The sequence below is a fragment of the Hippichthys cyanospilos genome, chromosome 7 (assembly GCF_059441005.1).
Source record: "Hippichthys cyanospilos isolate Australia breed blue-spotted pipefish chromosome 7, RoL_Hcya_1.0, whole genome shotgun sequence".
In the NCBI taxonomy this organism is placed as follows: Eukaryota; Metazoa; Chordata; class Actinopteri; order Syngnathiformes; family Syngnathidae; genus Hippichthys; species Hippichthys cyanospilos.
Window position 1 is genome coordinate 6,815,758 of NC_142375.1, and position 24,001 is coordinate 6,839,758.

Here is a 24,001-nt window from a genome sequence, read left to right on the forward strand (position 1 = left end):
GAATTTGTGTTCTTAATAGCTGCTTTCACAGAATTCAGTGGAGATTGAACCCTATTGGCTAGTAGAAAAAAAAATATAAAAATTGCAGATACCTTGCCCTGGACTATAATTTGCACGGTTCAAAACATGAGAAGAAAAATAGCGGCTTATAGTCTGAAATTTACAGTGCATTTATACATAGTTCACCTTGTCTTATACCAGGACAGTTACCCTCCTTTTGCACTAAATCTGTATTAATTTCAGGAGTTGGTGTGACAAAATTTGTTGTTAACTTTCATATCTGTCATAATGTGAGCTCCACGAGACTACTGTTGACTAGATGTGTGTAAGTGATCGTGACGGAAGACGCTCCTCCCCTGCTCGTTGGAGAAAAGATTTGCAGTGACAAGAGAGCTGCCAAATGCAACACTGTTTGGTTTTAACAAAACAAAGTCCCAGGAGAATGGTATTTTGAAAAATTGAACGAAAACTTACAGAAAGCTTTGGTGGTTAACCGTGAGGCTCTAAAATTCCATGGATACTACTCTGAATGAAATTGACTGTTATTACTACAATTACTAAAATTCATATTTTGGTGGTGTATAAAAGCAAAATTAAAAAACAAAAACACTTCAAGTACTTCTGAAAATAAGTATTCAAACACTGACATTTTATAAAAAGTCTGAGAGTTTTGTAATACTGTAGTTGTTTATGCTTCCCTTTCAGTATATGTAACTCTGCAGACTTTTTATTTGGAACATTCTTTTTCTTAAAAGAAATGTCTGAGTGAGCATTTGAAAATAATTTGTTCTGTATTGTACATTAGTTAATAAAATGTGTTCAGAACATTTCAGTTAAACTGCTCAAGAAATATGCTCACCCAAGGTTATGGAGGTGAATGGGTTTCTGTATTTTATTGTCGTCTGCAGTATTGCAGTATTGCAGTTTTGATACGTGTACAATTCAAACGAAGTTGAATTCACTACAATAGACTACAAAGGCAAAATAGTTCAAGTTTAAAATAATAAACATTTTTTGTGGAAATGTATGCAAATTTGAAAATAGATGGAACAAGCATAACAAAAGACAAGGAATGTTGATGAATGCTCAAAGAAAATTCCACTTGCGAACAGGTTCATTGGAATCAGTTGAATGTCATGATGACAGGGTATAAAAGAAGCATCCCCATCCCAACCTTCTCAGGCTTTCACAAGCAAAAATGGGATGAGGATCACCACTTTGTGAGCAACTGCATAAAAAAAAACAGTCCCAACAGTTGAAGAACAATGTTTCTCAACATTTACATCAGCTACAATCATAAAATCATCAAAAGATTTAGAGAAGTGAAGAACTTTCTTTGTGTAAACTCCAAGGCCGAAAACCAACTTCCTTCCATCCCTCAAGTGGCGCTGCATTAAAAACCAACATCACTGAGTTAAGCAGGGGTGTCCAAACTTGCTCCTTGCTCCCACTCCTTGCATGTTTTTCAGATTATCACTCCCCACCACACCTGATTCAAAGGAAAGGAAAGGAAAGGATCGTGGAAAAAATGCAGGACACCAGCCCTCGAAGATTGAGTATGGACACCTCTGGTGTAATGGATATTACTGCACGGGCTGAGGAACACTTCAGAAAAACATGAGTTAATACAGTTTGTCGCTATAGCTACAAGTGTAAGTATGACTCTACCATGCAAAGCGAAGCCATACATCAACAACATCCAGAAACGCTGGCGCCTTTGGAGCAACACATACTGCTAGCCAAGCAGCATCTTTTCCAGGGATGTCCTTGTTTATTTCGGCAAGATAACCTCAAGCCACATTGTGCATGTGTTACAACCATGTGGCTTATTGGTTAGAGAACGCAGCTTCTAAACTGGCCTGTCAACAGCCCAGACCTGCCTCCCATTGTGAATGTGTGGCACGTTATGTAGCGCAGTCTCAAAACTGAAACTCTGGACTGTTGAATAACTGAAAATTGATATCAAAGTGTCACTGTTGATGTTGAAGTTGTTGTCCTGTTTGTGTAGTGTTAGCCTCTGTGAGCTTACCTTCAAGTCTGCTCTTCAACTGTTTTTGAAGTGTGTTTTTGTTCTGTGTTTTTGATTGTTACTTTGGATGCCTTTTTGGTGTTATTTATTATTCACCCACTTAATTAAATTAATATTATTTTGAACGCACCCTGCTTACCTGCTATTAGATTCACATCTTCCTCACCTCTCTCCACCATGACTTGTCACGACAATTGTAAAATTTTAAAAGCCTTTTACCCTTTGCATTCTCAATTCAAACATGCTACTCTTGATGTATTCTTTGACATCTACTTTTGATTTTTGACAGCTAAAAAATAATGTAATCATACAATTTAAAATGGTATTAAAATGGCTCTAGTCCATATTTTGCGTTGGGCTGTGTGAGTTTCATCAGCATCGAGCTTGAGTATGAATTGTGAAAGATAAGCTAAGCAGTCTGTGCTCAGAGGACATTGGCTGATTATTATGCAATAAAGTACCACACATTAATCACATCAGAAGTGTTTATTAATGCATTGTAAAGCTGACTTGAAAACCGCAATCATCTCCAGGGACAGTACACAAAAACAACAATATTCAAAAAACTTGAAATGAGAGAACAAGTTAGAAGAAGCTAGGAGGAGGGAAAGAGAAAGAGAACAAGACAGAACGAAAGAAAGTGAGCGAGATGAAAAATGTGTGATGGCATGTTTTCATCAGCTAAAGCACTTCCTATTCATGTAACTGTTTTTTTCCTTACTTTGTGGCAATCAGTCATTGCGAAAAAAGGAGAAAAAAACCCTCCTACAATCTCAGTTCCTGCTTCCAGTGGTTCATGTCACCCTGATCCTTGGGTGGTAGGAAATCTGAAGAAAAAGAACACTAATCTCTCTTTTATCCTGCCTCTGTTGCAGATGACCCAAGCCAGGGTCTCACCCTCCTTCACACCTCAGATTGAATTGGTTCCACCCTGCCATGGACGCTAGCAAAGTGATGCAAGCGGCTCAAACTCACAGAGGATAGTCCAGTGAGTTTTTTCCAGATCAGATTGCTGCATTGCCCAACATGAGGCAGGTTGAGGGGTCATTGTGATGATTACTGGACTGGGAGATGCATTGAGAAAGATGTTATCACGCTTATGTCATTGGCCCTATCAATTTCATGTTTTCTGATGAGCTACCAGTTCAAAGAAACCTATTGTTAGCTCTCCCTATCTTACTGTTTTGTATTCAAGAGAGCCTGTCCTGGCCTGATTAGTGTTATCAAGACTCACAAGCAAATCTCTTTGTTGAACAGGAACAAACTAGTAAACATGTTGATTGCTCTGCTCCTATTACATGGCCCTAGGAACGGGCACGATATACGCCCCGTGTGATTTCTTCTAAACGGGTCGCTCAGGTCAGGTGGGACAGTCTATTCACTTTGTGACGTGTGCACATTTAAAAATAACCCTTTGGCTCCTGCTGTTTGAAAAAATGAGTGTGAAGCCTGTCGGAAAATGCCGTTGAGCCTTGAGAAAACTTGCTCAAATGCAGACATTTTGCACACAGCAATTGGTTTTTGTGTTGAGAAAAACCTTTGATATCCAAATATTCATTGAAGCAGGTTCTTTACTCAATCACTGAGAGCCATTTTAGAGAAATTTGACATTTTCAAACCTCGCACAATATTATGATCAATGATTATATATTCATTATTGTCATCTACTGATGTTTTTGCGTCAGTAAATTTCTATCTATGTTAGATATTTTCAGTGGAGCAGACTATGATGCTCCCCCACCCATCCACTTTGAAAAAAAAATGAGTACTGTACACTTATCAATGGCAGTGAATTAATAATCATGTTTCAAAGCATCTGAGGGAAAATAAAATACAGTGCTGTTGATTCAACTACAATATGAATTGTCTATGGAAACGTGAGTCATATTCCCATTCAGGAATGACACAACACTGGCTTCAAAGTAGGAATTTAAAATATTCAGTGGAAGATTGTCCTCTAATTAAAGATGATTTTCAAAATACAGCATTCTATAAAATATCCACCCTTAATTTATTCACTTTTAGTTAATGATGAAACAATTCTTTGGATACCGCATCTATGATTTTATGTCTATATTTTATACGCTGAACAAAAATATAAATGCAGCATGTTTGTTTTTGACTTATGTACTTATGTGTTGATGTGTTTCTTATTTACAGTACTCCACTGAATGAAAAACAAACAAAACAACAATTGTGTTGAACTATCAAAATGTGTTTCTTTTCATGTGTCCAAATGCATTTGAGATATGATGTCCATGGTGAAAAATCTAACCTTCTTTGTCACAAGCATTCCCAAACAGCAAATCAAATTTCACACTACAATAATTTTACCTCATTTTAATAAAAGACCACAATTTACAACACTAAAGCAACCAAATGTTAGCTATTGATATATCAGGAGTTGAATTCTAAACAACCAAACAGAAGCAGATGAATTAAATGGAAAAGTTAGGATTCATTTCCTTTATTGAGAGGTCCTCATCTTTTAAAGAACAATGTGCAATATTTAGACATTATTTAGACAATATTTAATATTTAGAGAAAACCCACGCGGGCAAAGGGAGAACATGCAAATTCCACACAAGGAAGGTGGGAACCGGAATCCACGATCATTGTGCACTATTATACTTGTGCGGTGTGGAGCAGAATCCCCACCTATAGTTTGCATGGTTTGAAATACACACCACAACTCGCTCAGCTGCACACATATGCAAACCGACAACCAAAACGTGATTTGAAGTATGTTCGCAAAGGTTTTCCTCCTTTGCTTTCCATAGCTTAAATGAAACATGATTGCCTCCATTTGAGCGGCGCACCCCATGTAATATATTTAATGATGGATGTCAAATTCCTCGCTCACTGCGCTTTGTCTTTCAGGCGGAGTTTTCCTTCCGCTACGAGGGAGCGGAGTCACCAGCCGCACACCTGATGGCAATTTCTCATCAAATGAATTTTTTTTTTTTGTGCGGCCAGAGTAGGGGAACGATGCCGAGTTATTCCTTCGCAACTCTCTGAGCATCATTTGTGAAGTTCCCAGTTGTCTAATCCCGAGTTGAGCTCTTACAAGTAAATTTTGGTTTGTACTGTACTTTGTCTTTTACCTTTTCTCCACATTCAACCTTTTTTTTTTTTTTTTTTTACTTTGGTTTCTAGTCGTTCTCCTGCTGACTCCATTCCCTTGTTGCCTTGTTTTTTATTGGACTGAAGACTTTAGACACTTGTCTCACTTTGTTTTGCACTTTGTGATTTTGGTTGTAGTTTGGCATTTTTTTTTTTTGTTCCATGCTTGTCGTGCGGCTTTTGTTTAATAAACCTGTTGCGACTGAACTCTAGTCGAGTCTCTGGTTGGGGTCCTTATTCCGCTCATGTCCCACGGTTATTCACGACACTAGACCTACAGTTATATTTAAAAACTATTAATATCATGTTCTATTGATGTTGGTTTTTGCTGTGGGTTAGTGTCGGGATTTTCTGTTCCTTTATGTTCTTTTTTTTTGTGGGCTTTTGTTCATGTGTTTTAGTTCAAGTTTTGTTCTCCTCGTGTCTGTCTTAGTGTAATTGTGTCCAGCTATCTGCATTTATCTGCTTTCCTTGCTTTAGCCAATCAGTTCGCGCTTCCAATTGTTTCCTGTCCAGGTGTTCCATGTTGTCTTGTTAGATGTCAGTGTTATTAGTTTCTAATTTCTTTTCAGTTCTTGTCGGGCCATTGTTTCTTTGTCCATACTGTCGAAGTGTCACTCCCATACCCGGTTGCCCTTGTGCTCCTCTGATTTCCAGAATAGGTTTCTGTAGGGTCTATGCATTTGGGAACAATGGGCCTAGTCCCACTAGATGGCCCTGGGGGTGCACAGTGCAGACGCAAAATAATTGAGCAATAATCCATAAACAATATTTGGGCAAGTATCCATGGTTATGAATACCAGTTATGATATCAAGGCAATTCCATAGTGAACATTTTGCACTATCCAGAGATTTGCCAAAGCCAAGCTCAGTTTCTCTAATTGTGACTCGTGAGCTGTTAAGTCATGAGACACTAAAATCGTAGTCCGCTTGTCTTTAACTGCTCTCAGTAGACAGCCAGGGGGCACAGTTAATGTATCCCCAAGGCCCAAATCAGCCAATTAAAATATTGGAGTGACATATGTCAAATCGAGGTGTAATAAACTTGTTCAGTTTTGGCGGCAGCAAGATAGCTTGGTCTCCACTGTGAGCTAAAGTACAACAAAAGCAACTCATCTATATGAATCGTGTAGATGCTTTAATAAAGACTAAATTGAGCACTTTGCCATTTGAATAAAAAAGTTAGAAATTGGCACCTGGGTTTTAACATCGCTCAAGCTGAAAAGGACAAAACCCACACTTTCAACCCTGAATGGTTCAAGGGGAAAACATGCCTAACTGCATGCGTGATCAGAAAACTGTGATTTTGCTTTCCTTGCTTGCTCTTCAGGGGAGACACTACATGGACTACCATTCAAAGATTTGAAACAACGTCTGGCCAAATATGAGAGCAGTGGCTTACATGTTGAGAATTCCCAAAGTGGGACTTCTTACATAGCTGCACAGTTGAATTCCGCTCATAAACCTACCATTGAACTGCACAATCAGCAAACTGAGGAAAACAGGCATGTGTTGGGAAGAATTATTACATTGTTAAAACTCTATGATAAATGCAAAATCGCCTTACAGGGCCGTGATGAATCAGGTGCCTCGGTGAATCAGGGCTTTACAAAATGATCATCCCAACTCCAAAGACAACAACTGAGTCAGAAAGTTTGATTCTAACTGCAAGAAGCACAATTGGTCAGCAGGGATGAAATGCGCAAGCTATATTGTTCACTGAAAATGAATTCATTCATAGATTATTGGACGTTGACAAACGGGTTACTGACAAGTGTGCCCAGATGAAAGATCTACGTGCATCCTTTCTACTCAAGAAGTGAATAACTCGTGATTGGTGAGCAATACAGTACTTTCATTTGGACTCTTTAAAACCCTTTACTGATAGTCTTAATATAAAGCTATGAATGATGATAATAATAATGAAAAAAGAAGATTGTGTTTTTTGAATTGTAATATAATTTATTGTTTGAATTTTGCTGCTTATACCCACTCTGGTGCCCCACTTAACTTTTCGTGCTGGAGACACCACTGGATACTTGCATGTATTATTTTGTTTGATCTGTGAGGACCAAAAAGAACCAGTTACAAACATGTATATTTGTCTCTTCCTCAGTCTCAAAAGGCACCTTTTTTATTGTAATAACTTCAATTAATAATTTCAAATCCAAAATGTATGAACAACTACTCTGTACAACAAGCAAACAATGCTAGAACATATAACATATATAAGAATAATACAGAGACAATGAATCCGAAAGAATATGAAAAGGTAGAGACAAAACAAAAATAAGAAAAAAAAAACTATGCTAGGGGTACAAGAATTGATATAAATACTTTTAACTTTTCACAAATCTACAATTTTTTTGTGCCGTTTTTTGTTCGAGTAATTAAAAGAAAGTATTGTTTAATTTCCTCATAAAACACATTAAAACATGGTTTATTTCCAATAAATTCGGAGCAATCAATGTGGTATTTTGACAAAAACATTAATAAATTTAATAAATAAATAAATACATGGATTTTTTTTTCGCTATTATTTTCAATAAGCCAAACAAAAAAAAATTCCGGGCAATCCTGACATTCTTTTCAAAAGGATTGTAAAATCACATCATTTCTTCTATACATGGTTCTCTTACATCTAATGTTATTTGCAGGGCGATTAACTAAACACACTCTTTGGTTAATACTATCAAAAGGCGCATGTGGCACTGGGACAACAGTGGTGACGTATGATGACAAGCTCGAGCCAACAGTGCATTGTGGGTCTAACCCAAGATGGCTGCGCCCTTGCAGGAATGCTGATGAAGTGCTTCTGCGGCGAATTTCTCTTGATTGTGTGCGTTTTTCACCAAATCCGGCGCAGGAAACTGCCTGATAGCAATCCGGCTTGTGGCAGAGGACCATACGAGCCAAGTCGTTGTTAAGTGTGTGCGGTGGCTCGCGTGGCTGTGGCAGACTGTCCGTGTGAAGATGGGCCTCGTCTGCAGCCCCTTCCCATAGCGAAGAGCCGTGGGGAGAGGAGCCGCAGATTCCCCTGCAAACACGTACCCGTTCAACTTGGATTTGACGGGTTTGACATCCTGTATAGACTGTGGACGCTGTCTTACAATTTTCTCACGGGAATTGTTTGTGCGACGGTGTCTGTTATCGTTCGGAGACGAAGAGCTTCTCCAGCCCTGGTAGATCGTCCTTCCGCTCCGAGGTTTGCACATCTTATGCACGCTTCATGCTCAATTCTGCACTGTCTTTTATTTGCACGCGTATTCAGGGCCAAAAAAACAAACATCAACTGTCAAATGAAGCTCGCTAATTCAGCTACCATTTGCATAACCGCCATGCCACCTGTGACACTCAAGTTTGGCTTCACGTTTCAAGATTCAAGTTTGTCATATGCATAAGAATACTACACAATGAAATTCTTATTCTGCTCACTTCCCCAGACAGACTACATTCCAAAATCGAGCAAATAATAAAGTAGGCAATAAAGCAAAAACAAACAAACAAAAAACAATAATAGACAATAAGGGCAGTAATAATGAACCACTAATCAAATATTATACTTACATTCTGAGCATATTATGGAGTAGATGGAATGGAAGAAACTGTATACATATGAGGATGATAGTGATGTGTATAGGATGATGTATTTAACAGCTTTCCTGCACTGTGCAGGGTTTGTAAGGGGGCTGAAAACAATTACGCATGTCTGATAAACAAGGCTGCTACAATAAACAGATGTCTGCACCTAGAATTTTATAGACAAATACACTATACTTTAGCTAAATGTATGCAAACATACATATTCTAATTAATGTACATTATAAACCAGTGTCACCTTGCCTTGATCATGTAATGAATTAGATTGGTTATGAGAAAGCACACATGGAGATTTGTCAATCTTCCAGTGAATTTTGATTGTCTCGATTCAAATATTGCCACATAGCTGAGCACTGTTCTCAATTGAGTGGGGCTACCAATGCGGTGTTTGCTCCTGATCTGCTTGGCTTCTCATACTATATATCTTAGTCCTAAAACCTGTATGTTTAGTTTTGGTGCCCTTTAAGCAGGGCACTAAATCTCCCAAACTTCTCAGGAGTGTGACGCTGTCACACTGCTCCCCTGCCTTGCGCTGTCGTATGTCCCAAGGCATCCAGGAAAGGGTTCAACTTTCCCGTGACCCTGAAGAGGAGAAGCTTAAAATGGAAGGATAGAACATTAGTGGAAGGATGTGTGTTCCTAACAAATATGTTCTCTTCTGTTAGGGTCCTGATGAAGATGGATGTAGACTTGTTAAACTCACCAGCTGTGGGTTTCGCTGAGGAGGAGGCTGACATGAATGACTGGGAGCTGCCCTTGGCCTTCATGAAGAAACGGCACTCCGAGAAAATCGAGGGATCTAAGGCTCTTGCGCAGAGCTGGAGGATGAAGGACAGGGTAAATATTTACTTTTCTCACCTCAAAGTCTTTGCTGTATGCTAGTGTGTTACTGCAGGGCCTCCTTGTCCTGAAGTCCTACACGATCTTCATCTAAATTTTTTTTAGAGAGTTCCTTTGTGCATTACGGTAGAAGTTGTGGTGAGCCTGTCTGTCTCACACTCTAGAGGTCCTCGGTTCAAATTTTGGCTCAGGCCCTTCTGTGTGGACTTACTTTTTGGGTAACTTTTCTCTGGGTACTCCTGTTTTTGCTGATATTTTTAGCACCTAAAGTCACACCTAAAGGCAATTTAGAGTATCCAATATACCTGCCATGTGTGTTTTTTGAATGTGGGAGGAAGCCAGGGTTACCCCCCCAAGTAGGCACCTTTTGCCTAGATAGCAGCTTTGCACATCTTTGTATTTTTTCACCCCGCTTTGTAATATGGATGATGCTTTAACCTGCAGTGACTTTTAGTTCACAGCTGCTGCTTCCATACAATTTAAAGGGACATTTGATTGGGTTAAACTTTGGCACTTATATGAAATGTATGCATGTAAAAACTGCCAAATGTCAGCACTAAAATTATATCTTAGTAAAATCGCAGAAGTGATTTAAGGTTTTTTTTGGTGTCAGTTTTCAATTAATTGTGGGATGCCCAAAAACAGACAGTGACACTGAAGTTAGAGGGCAAGCATTGTGATATTTCTTTGTCTGTTTGTCACATTTATTTGTCATAAATGGTAAGCAATCGCCACCTGTGACAAATATAAAATCGATAGGCTCAGTGTTTTGTTTTTTGACCGTAAATTTGAGCTCGGATGTGGTGAAGCCATTATCAGGCGACAAAATCAAAAATATTGTGTGATCGTTGTTATGTTTTTTTAGGTTGACCTAGACAGGAGTAGGAATGTGTGTGAGAATTTGGGTAACAGTTAGGCCTAGTTTTCATACACTTAAAATGCTGAAGTTTTTACTAAAGACAGCCAGCTATTTGGCCCGTATGTTCCTTCCCACCGCTAACAGCTGACCGGCCACTGCCACTGTCTACCCAGCAATGTTCAGGTGCTAATTCATACAGCTTAGTGGGATTCAAATGTTTTCTTACCAAGGGGATACGAGGTGCTGGTGACCTCGACCTTTCAGAGCCGTCGAGGAGCAAACTGGCTTGTTTGAAACAGCTGTATATGGAAAGCCCTGGAGGTTGACTTTGTGAAATTTTGTTGGATTGAAAAATCCAGTACGCCCGCACAAAAGCTAAGTGAGGATAGATGCGTTGATGACCTTTTTTTTAAATAACATAGAGCACCGAAGCTCCAGTTATGTGGCCCGCTCTGGAGGCATCATTTTTGGGTAGTGGTAGTACGAGCGTAACTCCTGGAGCACACCTGATCTGATACAGTTTCCAGTGCCTCCTCGCCAATAAGAAAGAGAGAAAAATTAGTCGGAAGGTCTTTGTTTGAAAAGACCACCTCAACGTTGTTCCTGTGCTCCTTTTCATATTTTGGACAAAGAGCATGGCAAAACATGTGCATTAAACCTTGGGCTTTTGTGTTAGCATTGCGACATATCACTGGAGAAGAAAGGATAGTTGGCAAGGTCCACAAGAACATCGGGGATGGCTTTGTTATGTGAGAGACATGACACTTTAATATTAGTCAACCTTTGAAAAATGATTGCTGCATTATTTTGGTTTGTAAAGATGGTTAGCTTTTCTTTCATTTAATCTTGTGTTGAGTAAGAGGGATTTTTTTCATTAAATTTAAAGTATTGGAGACAATGGTTCTAATACAGGTATTTTTCATCCAACCAGAAATCGTTAGCATTATTCCCCCAAGGCGCATGGGGCGCAGGAATAGATTGGATAGCATTCCATCCAAGGATCCATTCATTACTATGACATGCCACATAGATGTATTTTTAATCAACATTTTTAGGCATGCAAAAAATTGAGCCCGATTACATCAGGCTTTAGTCATGATCTGTTGCATGTTGCAATCTTACCCTTTGCACAGAATTTGACACAGAATAAATCTTTTTATACTCTGAAAATGCAGAGATGGTTGTCCTTCTGGAAGGTTCTCTTTTCGCAACAGAAGGAGCGCTAGAGCTAGAGAGTTGCCTACCGGTTCTTGGTCATCTCACTGACCAAGGCCCTTTTCCCTTGATTGTTCCGTTTTGGCAGGTGACCAGTTCTTAAAGGGACAAAGTGTAAGATTCAGACCGTTTTTCATTAAAAGATAATACATTAAAGGATTATAAATTAAAAAAAACTTGCAAATAAATGTGTTCTTGATGAACAACAGTATGTTTTAAATGTAATCATATGTCTAGTTATCATTAAATGATATGACATGGGGAGATGGCAATCCTGGGGCTGCCTTGTCTGTTATACCTACGGACAATGGTAAAAGCAAGCACATCCTCCTGTCTGTAATTAAAAACGGTCTAAATCTTAGACATTGTCCCCTTACATACATTTCTTCCATTTACAAGTGATGGAGGCCACAGAATTCTACAGGCAATTCTTTTGACTTTAGGGACTTTGAGCATCAGACATGCACTGTCACAAGTGGGAACAATGAAACGTGAAGCACCTGGGCTCAATTGTGAGATTTGTAGTAAAGGCTTTTAATACTAATGTACATGTAATACCATCCATCCATCCATCCATCCATCCACCCACCCTTTCATCCATCCATCCATCCATCCATCCATCCATCCACCCACCCACCCACCCTTTCATCCATCCATCCATCCATCCATCCATCCATCCATCCATCCATCCATCCATCCATCCATCCATCCATCCATCCATCTATCTATCTATCTATCTATCTATCTATCTATCTATCTATCTATCTATCTATCTATCTATCTATCTATCTATCTATCTATCTATCTATCTATCTATCTATCTATCTATCTATCTATCTATCTATCTATCTATCTATCTATCTATCTATCTATCTATCTATCTATCTATCTATCTATCTATCTATCTATCTATCTATCTATCTATCTATCTATCTATCTATCTATCTATCTATCTATCTATCTATCTATCTATCTATCTATCTATCTATCTATCTATCTATCTATCTATCTATCTATCTATCTATCTATCGCTGGACCGCTGTGTTCCGAGGTCGGGTCGCGGGTCGGGTCCCTCTCCCTGGCCACTCAGTCTAGCTCCTCCGGAATGATCCCTAGGCACTCCCAGGCCAGCCGAGAAACATAGTCCCTCCAGCGTGTCCTGAGTCATCCCTGGGGCCTCCGAAACATCTCACCAGGGAGGTGTCCTGGGGGCATCCTAACCAGATGCCCAAGCCACCTCAACTTGCTCCTCTTAACGCAAAGGAGTAGCGGCTCGACACTGAGCCCCTCCCAGATGATCGAGCTTCTCACCCTATCTCTAAGGGAGCGCCCGGACACCCTGTGGAGGAAACTCATCTGTAAGTGGGGCGTTGTTTTTTCAGTCACAACCCACAGGTCGTGACCATAGGTGAGGAGTGTAGGAATGTACTGAGATTGACCAGAAAATAGAGAGCGTCGCCTTTCGGCTCAACTCTTTCTACACTACAACGGACCGGTACAGTGTCCTCAGAACAGCAGACGCTGCAGTGATCTAACTGTCGATCTACTGCACTATCCTACCATGACTCGTGAACAAGACCCCAAGATACTTGAACTCATCTACTTGGGGCAGGACCTTGTCCCCGACCCGGATGTGGCATTCCACCTATTTCTGACTGAGTACCATGGTCTCAGATTTGGAGGTGCTGATCTTCATCCCAGCCGCTTCATTCGGCAGTGAACTTTGCCAGTGAGAGTTGGAGGTCACGGCCAGAAGAAGCCTGCAGCACCTCATCATCCGTGAATGAGATGCAATGCTGAGACCTCCAAACTGGACCCCCTCACCTAGAGCCTCTGGAAATTCTGCCCGTAAAGATAATGAATACAATCGGTGACAAAGGGCAGCCTTGGCGGAGTCCAACCCTCACTTGAAACGGATTTGACTTAATGCCTACAATGCGACCAAACTCTGGCAATAGTCGTACAGGGACCAAACAGGCCGTATCAAATGGTTTTGTACGTCATACTCCTGAAGCAGCCCCCACAGGACTCTCCGAGGGTCACGGTCGAGCTCCTTTTCCAAGTCCACAAAACACATGTTGACCGGTTGGGCAAACTTCCATGCACCCACGGGGATCGTGCTGAGGGTGTAGAGCAGGTCCACGGTCCACCCAGACCTGGACAAAAACCACACTGCTCCTCCTGAATCCAAGGTTCAACTATTCCAGAACACCCTGAATAGACCTTACTGGGAAGGCTGAAGAGTGTGATCCTTCTGTAGTCTCACTGTCATTGCCCACGTGAGCATTGAAGTCGCCTAGCAGAACTAGGGAGTCCCTGGAGGGGACACTCCAGCACACTCTCCGAGGACTCCCGGGCAATGGAAACTGCAATCCAAGAATATCTTTCATCATTAAGGGTCAGCGGTACATGGTTAGTCTGGTCCCTCACCATTGTGATCATTTCATTGTGATGATGTGAATGTTTAATAAACAACATCATAGCTTTTTCATCTGCTTTAATTCAATGCAAATTACTATATTGTAGTGTAGGAATAGCAATTACATCCGCTGGACCCTGGCTGGCTAAAAAAATTCTTAAAAATATACAGTATTTGTTAATAGAGCTTTGACTGCATTGCAATTATGAATACTAATGTGATTTCTCTTTTAACTTTTATCTTACTTGATTGAAATTTCTTATATATGATTTTTGAGGGTATCTGGCAAAGAACCACACTACTTGCTGTAATGAAAGCCAAGTCTTTTCTTTGACATTATACCTACAATGTCAGTAACATTTTTTTCTCTCTTGGTTTGACATTAATATGTCTCCAAAGGCTGCTGTCATTTCAGGTTTTTTTTTTTTAAAGGGCAAATCTGGCACGGTTTCTGTGGATCTGTGTAATATATCGCAAAAGCAAGATTACTACAAGACATTAAAGGACAGTGGATGTTTAGCTTTTCTAACAGTGTGCATAGAATCATCTTTGCTTACTTGTATTTTGGCATGTTTATAATGACGTCTTCTTTTAAATAGGCATGAAAAAAAATGAATGTCAATTCAAATGGGGCTTTCATAACATTGGTACGGTGATGCTGTAACAAGGATCTAAACCACTCATTATTTTTATCAAATTTTAATCTGTCAAAGCTGATCTGATCATCTGACATCATGGCTTTGCATGACAGGTTCTCAAGAGAAATACAAATATGTGGCCCCTCCACACATGTTAATTGTCTTTAATTAAATGTAATTTTCAGAGAGATCTTACATCAGCATTTTAGGAAAAAGCATATTTGACAAAAGGTGCACACCAGTTGTATATGTTCCAAGTAGCACAAGTAGTAATGGGACAAACAACAGGAACCCTACTCATAAACAACTTCACTTGGCAAACAAACGAAATGATAAAAAGTTCTTATTTTGAGTATTAGACAAGCAATTGTCTAACGATGAAATAGTTCACAGGCTTTTCACAGCATGCGTGTTTTTCCACATTATTTTCAATTTTGTTTAACTGCATTTATTTTGGAGCTATAGCAGAGGTTACTCTGAGAGTACAGACACATTTTGTTCATGGTGTCACTACATTCAAATATACACAATATCACTAAAACACAAATAATCAAAATAAGACAAAAATCAGACAGATAACGAAAATATGGCAATTGCATGATACAATTGAAAATAAATAAAATAACCGATACTATACACCTTTGAACATTAGAGATTGTATGCAACAATCAAAATGTATTTTCATGTATACATTCATGTATACATCATGTATCTATTTGTAAGAATGAAGTAATGCTGGCCAATAGATCTGAAAATATAGATGAAAAGCAGTAGATATTCAATGTGATACAGAGAAAGACAGAGTGCTAGATGACATCGGATTCACTTAGAAGGTTTTTGGTGGCTGAGCTGTAGATAACATTTTTGAAATGAAAAAAAGTAGTACAATTGGAGATGAATGCACGTGCAGAACACGAGCACATCAGTGGCTTTCGAATATGTTCGTGACAGGTAGGCAAAAGGGCAAATGAGCAGGTCAGGCGAAGTTGGTGTAGTGGTGTGAGGCTGTGTTTATGTGCGTGTTTCACGTCCTGCTATGTCCCACTTGCACGCTGACCTTTTACTCAGTCAGTGAGAAAGTAGAGTGCACCTTAATTACCTTAACAACACCAGCGGTCTTAACCTTCCTGACAGCACACACACACAGCATGCAGAGAAACCGACTCCTTAGGTCTTCCCATCATACCAAGTGTGCGTCACATTTTGAAAAAGGTCATCCGGTACTGTTTGTGTGAAGTGGGGCTGAGTGATATGTAAAAAATTGAACACATGCCAAATATCTGTAACCATACGACAATGGGTGTATCACCAGAGGTGCAATAATTAATCGATTAATTGACAACCAATGGATTATCAAATAAATAAATGATGCTTGACAGTTGATTTTGAGCACCAGTTTAATGGATTTGAAATGAATGAATAAAAATGAATACATTGAAATGAGGGTATTTAATTTCTAATCACGTCAATGCTCTTGAAATTTGTTAAATGCCTCCCAGTTTGATCCTTAAATACAATTTTTCGCCTATAAAATACAACTGGTGAGCAAAATGCTCAAAAATGTTTTATTTGCCCAAAGTCATATTTTTGGAGAAATGACTCCCATAGTCCAATGTAGATTTTGGGAAAAAAAAAAAAGGCATTCAGATTATCATTAGCTCTTTGTAAACTGTTGTTGATGTAGCGCTAATCAGATTCTGATATTTTTGCGACCTCTGCATCGGACCACAGCGTCATTTCCTGCAGAAATTTGACTATGCTGCAAAATACTGTATTGTCACGTCTATCTCTTTAGCCCCTTGTGACCGGAAGCCAGCTAAAAGTACACGGTGAAAAGGACCATCTGCACTGATAGCAATCAGCGGGTGTCGGTCCGGGTTCTTTGCGGGAGCTTGCCTCGTGGAGAACTTGCCGGAGGACATGAAAACATTCGGCTAAGGCGACGCCAGTGGGAGCTTCCGCAAAGCCAAACGATTTCCACACACACACACACACACACACACACACACACACACTCACACAAACACACAGACACGCATGCTTTGAGATGCAGACCTTTCAGGAAAGTGCATGCCACAGACTGGGCTCCAGGTGTGGCGGGATTTCTGACATCACTGACATAAGTCTGCCGTAGTCAGGTGTGGGTCCGCTGCACCTGCTGCATGATCCGTGTGTTCCGTGATCCAACGGCAGTTTGCTTCATCAACAAGAAGTAGAAAGGGGAAAGTCACCGGCGGTCGCGGTTGCCGACGCCCACAAGTTGGTGTTCTGCCCATGTGTTTTTATTTTATTTATTTTTTTAAATCTCCGAGTCTCAAACGCGCTAGCATGTGATGGACATTCCGGTCAGCAGCTCAACTTTTCTCGTAGTTGAAGCAAATTGGAGTTGGATGTCCTCTTCTCTGATATGCAGTTGAGTCTGTTCCAGAGCACCCATCCACCGATCAATTTTCTCTCCTTCCATTATTTCAAAGTATTAAACTGGCAAGTGTGAAAACAAAGCGTAATGGTGGCTACTGCTATTGAAACAACACACCCCCAAGTTCATCCAACCAATCAACATTAGTTAGCACAAGTTAGCACAGCATGCGCCCCTCAAGCTTCCCGGGTACTGAGGCGGAGACCCTAGTTGCAACTAGGAGCTCAGAAGGCTCAGAGTAGAGGCTTCGCGGAACCTTTCCTACCCGGATCGTTTTTCGGTTTGAACGGAAAAGGGAACTCACAGAAGAGTTCCTGCGGTGTGAAAGGGGCTTGTGTGGGTAATACAGACCATGGCAAGGTGATTGTGACACCATTTTATATCAGAGACACCTATAATTTAGTTAAGTTTAATATCAATGTTGGACTACATAAGTTTGTGTCTTAAATTGTTCTTAACATTTGTGTCTCGTTCAGTCTAATATTTGCAATTATCTTTATGACTGGAAGGTTCATTTTATGTTGTTTTACCACAGATGAAGACTGTGAGTGTAGCACTGGTGTTGTGTCTCAATGTTGGAGTGGACCCCCCAGATGTCGTCAAGACATCCCCCTGCGCCAGATTGGAGTGCTGGATCGGTGAGTTTTAAACATCATTTACATCAACATTATTTAGTTGAAGGCATAATTAAATGGATCCTTATCTTGCATGCATATGCCTGCTATTCCAAGGAGTTATGTTTGCTCTCTGTCTGACTGCTAAATTAATTAGATATGATGATCAATGAGTATTTTCAAATTTCAGTGACTCTCCAGCACTTCTCCTTAGACCCCAGCACACATGCACCACGGTGCCTGGTTTTTGACAGTATTCTCTTGCCACTTCATGCTTCACTTTTTGTGGCTTTAGTGCTTCATCTTTTTAAATAAGTAGATAAATAAATACTGCATGTCAACTCATACACCCTATTTTTCGCACTATTAGCCGCAACTTTTTCCTCATGTTTTGAGCCCTGCGGCCTATAGTTAAGTGCAGCTTATCTGTGTGTGTGCTTTTTATTTATTTTTTTTAATTTATTTATTTATTTATTTTTGCTAGCCACCAGCAAGCAAATGTGTGTATCTGTTTGAGGTGTCAATTTATTGAACAAGTGTCAAATAGAAATGAAAAGATGTGAATCAATGGCTGTGCTCAAAAAGAGTTAAAACAGTATATTATTAAAAACATAAATATGTCTAAATTTAATAAGAGAATGTACAAAACTTTAGGTAAAATTGTGATGAGTAAATTTTATCTAAAGTACACAGTATATGTGATTTGTGTATTTATGATGTATACTAACTATGTAGAATGTGTTATTATGTTCACTAAAATAAACTATCAAACAAAGGGAGACAAAACGATTGTATATGAATTATGTAAAATGTGTTATTATGTTCACTCAGATAAACTATCAAACAAAGGAAGACAAAAAAAATGCTATTGAAGTATTGATTTAGATTTTGAACTGCTATTTAACTAACAGATATCCATCCCTCCATTTTCTATTAATATGTTGGGACTAAACATGCAGGTATGTTCAGTCTGTTAAAGAGAGGCTGTTGCTGTTGCCGGACAATTACAAAAAAAATGAATAACTAAAAAAAAAAAAAAATTATAAACTTCATATACCATCTTTTTGCATAAAGATCTGATGGTATTACATGCGGCTAATAGTCCAGTGCGGCTTATCCATGACAAAAATCAATTTGTTGCTCATATTTTGCTGCTGCGGCTTATATGCCAGTGCGCCTTATACCCTGGAAAATACGGTACATTATATATTGATATACCAAAGATGCAGTGTTTTCAACACTTTGCATCAATACTTTACAGCAGCCCCTACACGATGCAAAAACACACCCACGATCAATCTAACAATAGAGTCTGAAGCAGTGTAACAGCCCGTTAATATTCGGTCTTGTATAGCCGAATATAAAGGCACTTTTGCAAAACCACTGTTTGTCATTTTACATTGAGGTCTTGGCATTATACAGTATAAGGGCATTTTGGCCCAAAAGAATCTCAACAAGAATCGACCGCAAGTCGATCCTCTTCCCAACTGCTGTGAAAATCGTGTTTTTTTTTTTTTTCATTGTTTATTTTAATAATTGTGACTACAATCTAATGAATTAATGATGACAATCAAGGATAGCATTATCAAAGAAAAAATAGACATCTAATTATTTACAAAATAGAATATTTTGTTTTGAAAAAAAAAATAGGTTGAAGGTGTTTGTAATGGTGTAAACTGTTTTTTAGATCCTTTGTCGATGAGTCCACAGAAAGCCCTCGAGACTATTGGGGCCAACCTGCAGAAACAATATGAAAACTGGCAGCCAAGGGTGAGTGAGTCCAAAATGTTAAACAACCTCTTTTATTTCTTTAGCATTTATTTGTTGATTTCAAGGACTACCACAATATACTAATTGGACTTTGGTCCTAATTGTCCACGTTAAGCCCATGTTTCACGCTTTGTGTCGGGCTATCTAAGACCTGCCAGAACTGGCACTTATGCGAGGTGCGACCCCGGGTGGAGAGGAGTTTGGTTGCCACTTAAGGCATGCAAGTGTAAAACTTGCAGTAGCTTTTAAATGTATGTTGCATGCACCCATCTCCTGCGTTAACATGTTGATTATACCTCTGTTGTGTGCTGAAATGAAAAAGGAATGAAGAGAGATGTTTTCATTGGTGGAAATCAAGCTGCTGTCCTACACCGACACAAACCGACTGCCATGTACTACTTACTGTCATTATTGTATTACCTAGATATCATACAATATAAGGGTACCTGTGCACTTTAACTTCAGGGCTAGCTATTTTGCTTACGTATTTTTATAAATAGTAATATAACCATGTTTTTCATTATCTTGAAAGCAAAGTAATTTTAGAGGATGCTAAGGGCTTTGAATCTTTGAGATTTAATCATGTTGGATCTGTGTAATTCCTAAAGCTCTATCATTTTTGAATAACAAACTTGTAAGAAACGTTCTAGGGCTGTCTCTTCCGAATATTTTTAAAATCTCTCCTATTGATTATTTTATCCTTTAATAAAGTAACTTTTCACTTTGCATTACAGTATATAGACGTTCCTCCACATACAAACATTTGAATTATGAACATTTGGAGATATAAATAGAGTTACTTGTAAGAAATAGTGGGGCAGTATAAGTCAAATTGTTGCTGCCGTTATAGAAAACTCATTATTTTCCTTCACTTATTTCCTTTATTTCATAGTTCTAATTTTGTTAAAAGGAAATATATAGGGATAATTTTATGTTACATTTTTTAGGTGATTTAATTTTGGGTTTAAAACGTCATAGAAGAGGGTTAGGGTACTTATTTTTTTTGTTCCATGCGAACAGCGTTGTTAAGGGTCACAGTTGATTGACAAGCTCAATTGAGACATGTGACACTGGTGCATTGAACACGTTTAAGAAGACAAGACATGTGTTCATAAGATAACACCTTATCCCCGTCGAGTGAAACATTTTTGAAGCTGCTTCAGTCACTGGATCGTTTTATAATCGATTAGTTGTCAGTTAATTCATTTCTCTCACGTTTATTTGTAATGCTGCCTCAAACTTTCTAAATCCTTCCTAACTTCCTAACTTCCTAAAGCATTCACACTCATTAGCGTTCTTGTTATGACATAGAAATATCAGGTTGATCATTTAAACCAGTTTCCTTTCAGTAAAGTAATTGACCAATATATAATGCAATAACAAAATTACTGCACTTCATTTTTACTACTAACTTCAGTCTACACTTAACACATCTTGTTGTTTTCATTCGTTTTTTCTGGCTCCTAAAAATTTAGTGGATGACTCACTGACCTGTTTCAAGGTCAGTCTGCACCTTATTTGTCAGACAGCATATATATATATATATATATATATATATATATTTTTTTTTTTTTTTTCAGAAAAGTTGTCATAGTAAATTGCAGTCATACGTGGTCTGATCATAGTTTCTTTGCTTTTTGTTTTGAGAGAATGTACCCTGTTGGTGTTGAAAACATAAGCAAACCCAACCTGCTGAGCTGAAATGTATTTGGTGTTAATGTAATGTAGTGCAATGTAATTCAATGTAAATCCACACCAGAGTAGCTTTAAATTGTACTGAAAAAAGTCTTGAACAATGACTTCCTTCTGTAAGGCTTTGCAACTATATGTGTTTGTCACCTCTGGTTGCTGTTGACTTTGTCACGTCAATAGATTCAGTCTTGTAACATTTTAGAATCTGTATTTCACAATACTGTCAGTCCAAACACTATGACAAAGCTCAGTCATATAATCTCTGTGAGCATCAGGTATCCACCAAGGACCATACTAGTCTCCTGACCTCTTAAATAAATACAACCCCCCCCCCCCAAAAAAAAAAAACAAAAACAACAAACAATTACGAGTGATGGGACATCATCCAGTATATAAAAGGATAACACACTTATTTAGCCATTTTCAGCAGTATTATGTTATTTTATCTCTAGTTTATCAATCCATCTATTCATTTTCTGAACCGTTTGTCTTCACGAGAGTCACAGGTGTGCTGGAACCTATCCCAGCTGTCGGATAGGGGATAAACCCTGACTTGGTTGCCAGCCAAACAAAGGGCAGACAAAGACAAACAACCATTGACACTCACTGACACACCTAAGGGCAATTTGGAGTGTACAATCTATTTGCAATCTATATTTTTGGGACTGTAGCAGGAAACCGGAGTGCCAGGAAAAACTCCACATTGGCACAAATACAAAATGCAAACTCCCTATTGGAAGCTTAGGAGTTGCAATCGAACACACGACCTCCACATGTGAGGCAGGTGTGCCAGCGACTCCTCCACGCGCTGCCCTCCATAGTCAATATAAAACATTTATTTTTCATGCAAATTAATACCTACTGTCAACTGAAAATAACATAATATGTGTTATTGGTAAAGAGACGTGATTGGTCATAATTCTTGGAGCGTGTGATGTCATTTTCAGTCAACATCAAGTGGAAAAATTTGATTTTAAAGACATCAAATTATTTGAATGCGAAAAATAGTTTCATCAAATATATTTTAGACTAAATAATGGTTTTTTACTACTGAAAAAAGTGAATAAGTTTAGTATCTGAATAGAGTTAAATAGACATTTAACTCTGCTAGTTATATTTAACTCTAAATAGAGTTAAATATAATTTAGTAAGCAAATAATGTATCAAAACTAGCAGCTCATTTATTAGTACACGGACACCTGCTATCTTCACCACAACAATATCCGTTGTGTTTCTGGAGCAGAGTTAATGCAAAACACTAAAATAGATATCCTATATTGTGGAAAATGATTTTTGGCGATCAAAAGTAGAAGCAAATGTATGTGGCAATTAAGGACAATAACTAAGGTGATGTAACAGTAAAAAGCACCAAGTTAGAGAGCAGGCCAAGAAAGGTCATTTTGGGCTTTACTCGCCCAGGAGATCAATAGCAAATGTTGGTAATATGGCAAGGAGGATGAGTGGGAGTCTGGAAGTTATTCCATCTCAGCCTGGTAGTCTACAGTACAGCATCACTCCACCGATACTGGCAGCCAGACTTACATAAACGTCATTATATGCGTGCGCTATTTCTCTATTCTGTTATTGCAGCAAGTCACATCAATTAGTTTACTTGAACACAAGAACATTCGACTCAATCAAGACTTATCACAAAGCAGGTGAAAAGCTGTGTTCGGAACCCATCATTGCAAATTCATTTTGGTGTTTGCCTTTTGTAGTCTGGCATTACCCCATACAACAAGGGACTTGACTTCTGCCCGCTCACTTTCCTGACCAGCACTTTGTCCCACTCGCTCTCCTTTTTCCCCATTTCATTTCCAATCCTCATAGATGATTATTTATTTCAATTGTTCTATTTAATCATTTAAGGAAGTACCGTATTTTCCGCATTATAAGGCACAGCGGATTATATATATAATTATATTACACCCTCAATTAATGACATATTTTACAACTGTTTCAATCACAATATAGGAATACTCAAAGTAATAACAATAATAACTCAAATAATAACTCTAAACTCTTAATAGCATAATAACTCAATGTCATTATGACCAACCTTGTTCAACTGTAAACACACAAAAGAAACAGGTAAAGCTTACTTTTATCAGTTCATTCCCCATCTACGAATCACAATCTCAATATTGATCCATATATAAGGTGCAGCTGATTATAAGGCACACCATCAGCTTTTTTAAAAAAAAAATAAGGCTTTTAGGTGCGCCTTATAGTGCGGAAAATACGGTACATGAGAGAACGTCTGAAGTTTCTTAATGGAAAAGTACTATGTCTCGTTGCACTCCACTGATTTCAATGAGAACGTGACTCGTGTAATCTTTGTAAAATTGTTTCATTTGAATCCACCCAGTTGGTTGAAAGTTTAGAAAAAACATACTGAGATTATAATGGCAGTTCACCACCAGGGTATATTCCATTTTGAGCAGCTTTGTTTTATGCCTATTTTGTCAAGTCCTCACAGTGCTTTCACTTTCTTAGTTGTCCAACCCAACTTGTGTTGTCCTCTTTTAAAGTTTCAAGATGAGGGATGTGTTTGCCATCATGATATGTAACCTGTGTGGCCACTGAACAGGTTCATTCTATAGTGTTATTGTTGTTGTTGTTGTTATTTTTCTGTTTGTAACAAGACACATTTCTCAACAAACTTCGACCACGTCAAATAGATCTGATTGTAGGTGTTTACTTGCCGTTCAATGGCTTACTGTATTCTACTTGTGAACAGTGGGACACTGTATATTGGATTCTTAGTTGATCCTTCACCAACT

General features: G+C 38.7%; 1 protein-coding gene across 5 annotated transcripts in view; it reads left to right on the forward strand.

The window, feature by feature from the left end:
- Positions 1–8,079: 8,079 nt before the first annotated feature.
- The window catches only part of rptor (regulatory associated protein of MTOR, complex 1), a 120,499-nt gene continuing 104,577 nt past the window's right edge, over positions 8,080–24,001 (forward strand). For 3 of the 5 annotated variants that reach the window (XM_088419990.1, XM_088419988.1, XM_088419989.1), the window contains exons 1-4: positions 8,217–8,357; positions 9,418–9,589; positions 17,678–17,780; positions 19,444–19,526. In XM_088419990.1, the coding sequence (XP_088276116.1) occupies positions 9,425–9,589; positions 17,678–17,780; positions 19,444–19,526 (351 nt within the window). In that variant the 5' untranslated portion in view covers positions 8,217–8,357; positions 9,418–9,424. Of the gene's footprint in view, positions 8,358–9,417; positions 9,590–17,677; positions 17,781–19,443; positions 19,527–24,001 lie in introns of all 5 variants that reach the window. The other 2 variants (XM_088419991.1, XM_088419992.1) reach the window with 1 other exon arrangement.